Source organism: Salmo salar, chromosome ssa11, assembly GCF_905237065.1.
Source record: "Salmo salar chromosome ssa11, Ssal_v3.1, whole genome shotgun sequence".
Lineage (NCBI taxonomy): Eukaryota > Metazoa > Chordata > Actinopteri > Salmoniformes > Salmonidae > Salmo > Salmo salar.
The window spans coordinates 77,681,591-77,690,965 of NC_059452.1; the positions used below are offsets into that span (position 1 = coordinate 77,681,591).

A 9,375-nucleotide genomic window follows, 5' to 3' on the forward strand; every position below is an offset into this window, starting at 1 on the left:
AAAGCTATTTTAAAATCGGACACCTCGATTGCACAAAGGAGTTCTGTATCTATAATTCTTAAAATAATTTATATTTTTGTGAACATTTATAGTGAGTAATTTAGTAAATTCACCGGAGGTTTGCGGGGGGTATGCTAGTTCTGAACGTCACATGCTAATGTAAAAAGCTGGTTTTTGATATAAATATGAACTTGATTGAACAAAACATGCATGTATTGTATAACATAATGTCCTAGGTGTGTCATCTGATGAAGATAATCAAAGGTTAGTGCTGCATTTAGCTGTCTTCTGGGTTTTTGTGACATTATATGCTAGCTTGAAAAATGGGTGTCTGATTATTTCTGGCTGGGTACTCTGCTGACATAATCTAATGTTTTGCTTTCGTTGTAAAGCCTTTTTGAAATCGGACAGTGTGGTTAATATGACATTTGGAAAAGTCAGGATCCTAGTCAGGCTATTAATTGTCAAATCCAGATAAAATATAGGTCTTCATGTGTATCAAATCTGTTGGTAATCATGTCATTGATTTACAATGACAAACAGCTGAAATGTTTAGGCTTCATCATGATCTGTGATCAAAACAGGCTGGGGTGTTTTCAGTTCCGTTTAGGCTAAGGTTATGCTTAAGAAAGCAACTGCACTGAAATGAATAGCCTGATTCAATGGGATTCTATGGAATAAAAACGTTTTTTTATCTGTTAAGCTGTTTGGTCTATGCATAGACCCATGTAAGTGTCACGTGACGTGAATGTGTTGTCGGCACTTAAATGCCTTAGAAAAAAGATGTTAGGTGACATGGTGAGAGGTAGAAGTAGCGTCACGAGGCTTAATTCTGGCACTTATCACCCCCTATAGTAACCTGTAGAGCTCGATGCTGTTGATGTCAGCAAGGTAATAGAACTCCACTCATGCAGGCGTGGCCAAACGTCTCGCGGGTCTCTGAAAAGCGCTTTTTTTGTTCAACGCGAACTATTTTTAAAATCGACAAACTGCTGAAATGAATAACGTTTTACTATTATCGTGAACATTTAAACGAGAGGGGAATTTATATGGTATTTAAGTCTACTTACGGAGCTTTAGCAAAGTCGTGTTCACATGCTTTGAACAAATTAATTGTTGAAAGGGCGTGATGAGGGACCGCCTTGGCGATTTGACAGCGGTGAGTATCACTATCAGAGAGAATGGAAATAGCTAGTTAACATTTCTATCTAGAAACTAGGACGTCTGCTTTGCGTTTCTTTTTCCTTCTCACTTTAAGTTTCAGTTGAAAATGATTGTTTCTGTCGAGTCATTTCGAGTCAACTACGACTCTTGTCTGTTACAGTACAGTAGCTGTAGGCTTTATCGAACTTTAGCATAAAATTAGCGAACTGTTGTTATTGTCGGTTTCTTCGATGTCAACAGGTGTACTGTACGATAACTATCTTCGGTATATATGTTAGCCTTTTAATCCGTGTGCCAGCCAGGTAGGTTAGTGTAATGTAGGCCTACACCTAACTACTATTGTCAATGTTACATTTAATTTATTAGGAACTGTTCTATTGTGTTTCTTGTACCTATAAATGGGTTGGTAAAGGTTATTGATGCCTTACACTATGACTCCAAAGGTTGTCTCCTTTTTTGTCTTTTTTAAACTTTGTTACCCAAGGCTATTCTAATGTGAGTAGTGTTATATTTTAGGAATTATTTTATTCTCCCTCTGGCATTATACTTCACAATGGTAGGACTGTGCAGTTCATTTTTCACAATGGGGTGCTGAAATAACATGTAATTGGCATGGCAGGCCTAGTATTTTCTTTGGTTACATAGGCCTTCCACTGATCAGACAATTATTTTCACAGAACAGCAACAATAATCCTTTTAATGTGGATGATGATGATGGCACCGTCACAGTGGATAACAATTCCCACAGGGACGACTTCTTGAAACAGGTAGTCTACTTGGAGCTGTATGTTTGCATAGTCACGTGTCTTCTCTAGCTCTGTTTGCCAAAGACTGTAGCCAATGTGTGTTAAAAATATATTCTGTTTCTTGTTGACTGTTGATTCCTTTCAAATGTCAGTGTAACCCTCAGTGAGGGTAATACAATGTTTTGATTATAAAAGGCTCTTTGTTGTGTGTAGACTAATGTGACATGTTGTGTTTGGAAGGTGGGGGAGGTGCGGCGTCTCATCGACAAGATCTCTTTCCAGGTAGATGAAGTGGTGAAGAAACACAGCGCTATCCTCTCTGCCCCCAACCCTGAGGAGAGTGAGTATGGCCTCCTCACAGCTGCACACATTCACCCAAATTATCTTAAAATGTGAAAAGTACAGGAAAACCACATTTTAATGAAAACGGTTCCTCTCCAGGACGTTGTCCAGTCTGGGGGGAAAAGTCACATATTAAATACAAATGAGCCAGGCAGGAAACACTGCCTATAACTCCAGCCCAACGACCCTGCCCGTTTCCTCTAATAGTCATCTGTTATTACTGGATTAGGGAAGTGCCAGACAACCTTTGGCTGCCAACAACATATTTTTTTTATTGCTTAAATGCTTCATATGTTTTCTGATGGAAATGGACGTCGATTTCACATTGAGAAATCTGCAGTCATATCTAGGCATGAACATTCTATTCTACGATGGCTCCAACAGAATAGCCTGCATTGGACTGAATGATATGAATATAAATATTATACAGCACTGTGGTGGAAGGCCAGGTCAATATGCCACCAACAGATTATAGATGCTCCCAGAACAGTTGTAAAAGGCAGCTTGTAGTGACTTCAATTGGCACCTCTGACCAGTCACTCACTGCCTTTGATGTGCTGTCTCTGTTTCTCCCTTCAGGCACCAAAGATGAACTGGAGCAGCTCACCAATGAAATCAAGAGGAACGCCAACACAGTGCGGGCCAAGTTAAAAAGTGAGTTCAGAATAAATCAGTTAGACTGTTAAGGTAGGGTATGAATGAAATAATATGTAAGCGGGTGAACTAGAGAGAACTACATACTGAGCTTGGGAACACTTCCCTCAATTCAGAGGGAGTTTAGTTTATAAGGGAGATTTGACTTGCAAATTAGCTGTATGTACGGGAAAGCTACTACTGCACACCTTGTCATAGGTAAACACATGGCTGGAATAGCTTGACCCCCACTGCTAACAATATAGACACACCTCTACATACAGATATCTTATCTAACTGCCTTTGCGTGTATGGGAATATGTTAGGATGATGCATACATTTGTAAGTTGGACTAATTGTTTGCTTTCATATGCAAGTGTATGTTTGGGGTGAGTTTGAGTAATGTATTTATGCATACAGTGTGTGTATGCATTAGGTAATACACTGAGTGTTCAAAACATTAGGAACACCTGCTCTTTCCAAGAAAAGACTGACCAGTTGAAAGCTATGATCTCTTATTGATGTTACCTGTTAAATCCACTTCAATCATTGTAGATGAAGGGGAGGAGACAGGTTAAAGAAGCCTTGATACAATTGAGACATTCTGTATGTGTGTCATTAAGGGTGAATGTGCAAGACAAAATATTTAAATTCATTTGAATGGGAGATGTTAGTAGGTGCCAGGCACACCAGTTTGAGTGTGTCAAGAACTGCAACGCTGCTGGGTTTTCACACTCAACAATTTCCCGTGTGCATCAAGAATGGTCCACCACCCAAAGGACATCCAGCCAACTTGACACAACTGTGGGAAGTATTGGAGTCAACATGGGCCAGCATCCCTATGGAATGCTTTTGAGACCTTGAATATTCCATGCCCTGATGGCTGTTCTGAGGGCAAAAGGGGGTGCAATTCAATATTAGGAAGGTGGTCCTAATGTTTTGTACACTCGGTGTATATTGCGTCACGCTGACCGGGCCTTGCTGTGTGTTGGCAGCCATGCAGGACAGCCTGCCTGAGGATGAGAATGCAAACACAGCCTCTGTGGACCAGCGCATCCAGACAAACCAGGTCAGAGCTGGACCACATGTTAACTACAATACATTTGTTTGTCAGACATAGACCCTAATGGAGTCCTCTGTGTGTGTCGTTTGTCTCCCCACCTTCAGCACACAAATCTGATGCGCTGGTTTGTAGATGTCATGACGGTGTACAACGAGACCCAGATGTCCTTCAGGGAGAGGTGCAAAGGACGGATTCAGAGACAGCTGGAGATCAGTAAGTGCTAGGGTTGCGCGCACAGAGAGAGAAACATTACCTTCTTAGCCTGGACAGCCACCTGTTTTCTGTGTGCTGTACATCTTTATCAGCAAACAGGAGTGTTCTGAGAGGGGGAGAAATACCCTGGCCACGCCCCTGGATTACAGAAAAGGGAGCTTGCAACAGGAGACACCTGTGTTTAGTGTTGCCTTAGCAATGGTTTGCAGGGTTGTCTAGGGGAGGGGTTGCAATATATGTAGTCAGGTGACCAGAGGAACAGGAGGTGTGCTCTTTAGTAACTGGTCTGCTGTTGGTGACCCCTTGTAGTTAATTTGTGAAATACATTTTCAAATGTTTCTTTTTTGAAGCTGGGAAAGTGACCACTGATGAGGAGCTGGAGGAGATTCTGCACAGTGAAAATCCTGCCATCTTTACTTCTGATGTGAGTGGCATATTCTTAGAACACTCATGTATCACTTTACACTAATAAATCAAGAGATAAAAGTGAATTTAATTCTTGCACTCATTTCCTTCTACACGGTTACAGCTTTGTGGATTATTTTGCCACATCATAAAATGTCTCCTGTACCTTTTCCTCCCTGTACAGATCATCTCCGACTCCCAGATCACGCGCCAGGCTCTGAATGAGATCGAGTCTCGCCATAAGGACATCATCCGCCTGGAGTCCAGCATCAGGGAGCTCCACGAGATGTTTGTTGACATGGCCATGCTGGTGGAGACTCAGGTGAGATGGATGTCACAAAGGGAAAAATGACTTGTGTATAAATCCTCTATCCTATATAATCACATTTGTCAATGTAATAAGCATATACAAATTGAATTAAGGTTTCAAAGATCCTCTGTATTGTGATCTGTGTGTCCAATAGGGGGAGATGATCAACAACATAGAGAAGAACGTGAGCAGTGCAGCCGAGTACATCGGCGTGGCCAAAGTGGAAACCAAGAAGGCAGTGCGGTACCAGAAAGCGGCGCGCAGGGTAAGACTTTTCCCCCGTTTCCCCAGCCTTTTCAAGAGCAACACCACCGCCGTCCCCAACGAACCAAAACCCACCGCTGTCAAATGAGCCGGTATAACCATAGCTTGTCCTGCTGCCACTGAACATGCCATTCAAGTTAGCACTGTGAATGAAGCTAACATCCCGTTCAAGGTCAGCCAATCATATGTAATGCTGTGAAGCTAATGTCGCACGCCTGACATTTTTATTAGATTTATCACCGAGCACCTAATCTCTCTCAGGCGCCTAATGTCACATTTGATGAAGGGAAGACGGTATCACACCATAGAGCGTCCCGACAGGTTAAGCACTGAACTGCTACGCAAACTGCCTGTAGAAAGTGCAAACGGTGAAATGTTAGCCATGGCCCTTGCCTCTGTTTCTGTGTGATGTTTGTGCTATTAACATGTAATGACCATTGGAAATAAATGTGACTTGCAATTAAAACAGATATTTTTATTTTTATTAATGCATGTTTGGCCTAGTACACACTATTTTGACATAAAGCCTAACATTGTGCTTCTTTTTTGTTTTGGCAGAAGTATGTCATAATTGCCATAGTCGTGGTGATCCTGCTTGCTGTAATCGCACTTATCGTTGGTTTGTCTGTGGGTCTATAACTGCCCTCAACCGCACAGCCTTAGGTAATTACTACTGATCTACACAGACAAACACTGTCTGTCATGATTTAAAACACACGTAGACAAATACTGTCATGTCCTATAGCAGTTTGCATTTAACTCTCTAAATGCAGTCCCGTTAGTCAAATACTGAATGGTTTATTACTATGGCAACCTATACGTAAGACTGTCCACCCCTGGCCTGTGGGCTATAGGAAGTAAGGGCCCTGAATTTTTCCTTTTTTTTTTTTTTAAATGTATCTTTTAGTTCTTAATTCATTGCTTTTTAAAAAAAAAAATTCATGACAGACTATACTATGTATTTGGACAATGCAGCTGATTCAATTTTCCTTTTGTTCCCCACTCCTTTTCCTGGACAGCTCTTCTTTTTCACAGAAAATGCTTTATCTTGCTATCGGCGGGGTTGTTGGTGTCATCGTTTTAGCCATTATTATGGGGTTGAGTGTCTCATAGTGATTTGTCCAAGCCCCCCCCCCCCCAAAAAAAACCCTCAACCTAAATCAAAAATTATCAATGTATGATCACTCTCAACCTCATTCTTCCATCTGAAATATCTACCATGACCACTACTGCTTTGCTGGGTGAAGTGACTCCTCTCTCATGGAGTGAGTAAAGGCTCCAATGAGGAGTTTCTGCTGTGCTTTTCAGAGGAAGAAGACAACAACTCTGCACCTGCAGTATCAACCAGAGGGTGGTGCTGAATCTCCTGATTCACTCCTAAACCTTTTCAACCAAACATGCACTATGCACTTTTGAGAGATACACACAGCATATGTTTCACTATCCTTGTGAAGACCTAAAATTGATTTCCATTCTAACTCTTATCCTTAATTCTAACCCTAAACCTAAGCCTTAAATAGCCTTTGTCCTTGTGGGGACCTGGGAAATGTCCCCGCAAGGGAGAATTGTGCTTGTTTTACGATCCTTTTGGGGATTTCTGGTAACCATGAGAGGGAACTCTCTATCTCTAACTCACAGAGCCTACACTCAGTTTACTTATAACCTCTGGTATTCTTTGAAATGGCATCAGTAAATCCCAGTTATGTTTGTTTGTATTCCCTCTCCTGAATTGGTTGGATGTACTCCCTACTTGAAGATGTTCTATCAATTAATGTATGGCTGTTTCTTTGTGCCTCTTACATTTTGAGCTCCAGAGCTTTATCAAATATCTTTACACAACTGAACTTTGCACATTTATATTTTCAAGTTTTGTAGAATTTATTTTTGTAGTCACCTGAACATGTATCCAGTGTTACTCGTTATTTATTTGTGCTGTATTTTTGTTACCAGCTGTGATAATGAACTTGATAATGATATGACATTGCTGACGGAGTGCTTGCAGAGTTGAGACAAACATCATATTATACTACTGCACCTGTTTATAAGATTATAGTTCCATGCACAAAACATGAAGCTCACACTAGCTATTGAGCACAGTGGATGTAATTTAGCCAAGTGTTGCAGAATTCATTTAGGAAGGTGGGAATGGTGTCAGGACACATGTTTTATTCTGCCTGTGGTTTTGTTCAAGTACCTTATGACAACGTTAACCACAGCACTGTCCAACTCTGCAAGAGATGACATCACTTGTCTAAAGTGAATCCAGCTGATTGATATGTGAAGTGTCTTTATATGTTCTTTCACTTCAAAAGTATCTATGATAGCCAACCAAGAGAGAGCAAAAATAAAGCGTTGTGTAAAAGCTTTCCTGTATAGTTCATGTCAATCCTGCTGTTTCAATGAAATCAAATGATCTTAATTTGAACATGTTTTGAGCAAAGTGAGGTTGATATTGCTACTCATCCATGTATAACTTTAACTCCTTCTGCCTCAATGAAAAGCTGTTGGTCACTGAAGAATCAAAGGAGCTGAACAATTATCCATTCTGGCTCCTGTCCTGGCTTTTACACTATACAACCATCTCCCTTACCCCCTCGCCCTCTAGTGAAGGTATCAGCAGCTCTAGCCCATGTATCCAAACACACTTACAGGAGGAGAGCGGGTATTTGTCTGTGGAGGCTGGTGGGAGGAGCTATAGGAGGACAGGCTCATTGTAATGGCTGGAATGGAATACATGGAACCACATGTTTGACTCTGTTCCTTTTATCCCATTACAATGAGCCTGTCCTATAGCTCCTCCCACCAGCCTCCACTGGTATTTATAGTGTCACAGTCCTCACCAGGAGAGACGGAGAGACAGAACCTGCGCAGCTAAGTCTAGTGACTATTTATAGATCCCACCTCATTAGACCTATTCTCATCCTATATCCTTGTAATTTAAGGTGTGGAACCTTTCTGCTTTCAATAGGACATGGTGTTATGAACAATAATTGAAGCTGCCACTTGTTCCAGTGTGTTGTACTGAATGTTGTTACAGCCCATGTCTATACTTTTGATATTGTAGAAGATGTCAGTAGGGATCACGATGACTATCTTTGACTATGACCTGAAGCCTCATGAGTTCTGGTGATACCGGCATGGGGACAGTTTCTCTACTGGCTATGATCACAGGTGAGATTCCCCTCTAGAGTCACTGTTCTCATTTTCTCATCCCTCTCTTCTGCTCCTGCTGTATATGTGCCATATGGCCACACAGCAAGCAGCTCCGGGTGCAATAATGCTGGGACGAGAAAGACAACACATTGGGCTGTGTTTCAAGAATACAGATCTAATGAGAATCTCCTGCATTAGCACGTACCAACACACACCATAGGAACCATGGAAACTACTGAACCTGCTGTGTTATCTCTGGAGGCACGACACATTCAGACATGCAAATATTCACTCATTTGTATTTAGCTGGATACATGCAGCGATCTGCACACTACATCTTACATTTGACCTTTCTGCCACACAGCTGCCTTTATTACATGACTAAGGAGGACCAGACTAACTGATATCAAAAGAATACACTGCCAAGGAATGTCGGGTCATCTGCAGCAAAGAAGAGAGAAGAGAGTATAGGGAAAAAGAGTTGATTGCCACTGTCCGAGGTAAGACAATTTGAAAAAAACATGGGAATCCATCCTCTGAGGTAATTATTTGTATGTCTATACTGAACAAAAATATACATGTAACATGTAAAGTAGTAGTCCCATGTTTCATGAGCTGAAATAAAAGAGAGCAGAAATTTTCCATATGCACAGAAAGCTTATTGCTCACATTTTGTGCACAAATTTGTTTACATCCCTGTTAGTGAGCATTTTTCCTTTGCCAAGATAAACCTGACAGGTGTAGCATATCAAAGAGATGATTTAACAGCATAATCATTATACAGTTGCACCTTCTGCTGGGGACAATAAAAGAGCACTCTAAAATGCAGTTTTGTGTCTTAACACAATGCCACAGATGTATTTTTAGGGAGTTGTCCACCAGAGCTGTTGCCAGAGAATTTAATGTTAATTTCTCTACCATATGCCTACACTAATGTCGTTGTACCTTTATTTAACTAGACAAGTCAGTTAAGAACAAATTCTTATTTTCAATGACAGCCTAGGAACAGTGGGTTAACTGCCTTGTTCAGGGGCAGAACGACAGATTTGTACCTTGTCAGCTCGGGGATTCGATCTTGCAAC

At 41.2% G+C, this 9,375-nt stretch overlaps 1 protein-coding gene across 3 annotated transcripts; it reads left to right on the top strand.

Moving 5' to 3' along the window:
• Nucleotides 1-748: 748 nt before the first annotated feature.
• On the top strand, nt 749-7,505 carry LOC106563160 (syntaxin-2). 3 transcript variants are annotated; one of them, XM_014128430.2, is made up of 11 exons: nt 878-1,159; nt 1,842-1,931; nt 2,151-2,250; nt 2,832-2,906; nt 3,881-3,954; nt 4,053-4,161; nt 4,512-4,585; nt 4,751-4,888; nt 5,031-5,141; nt 5,699-5,803; nt 6,160-7,505. In XM_014128430.2, the coding sequence occupies exons 1-10, from the start codon at nt 1,130-1,132 to the stop codon at nt 5,777-5,779; spliced, it is 882 nt and encodes a 293-aa protein (XP_013983905.1). In that variant the 5' UTR covers nt 878-1,129; the 3' UTR covers nt 5,780-5,803; nt 6,160-7,505. The 3 variants fall into 3 exon arrangements, with proteins under 3 accessions (XP_013983903.2, XP_013983905.1, XP_013983904.1); XM_014128428.2 differs by lacking the exon at nt 5,699-5,803 and having other exon boundaries at nt 749-1,159; XM_014128429.2 differs by lacking the exons at nt 5,699-5,803; nt 6,160-7,505 and having other exon boundaries at nt 881-1,159; nt 5,031-5,606.
• The last annotated feature ends 1,870 nt before the right edge of the window (nt 7,506-9,375 follow it).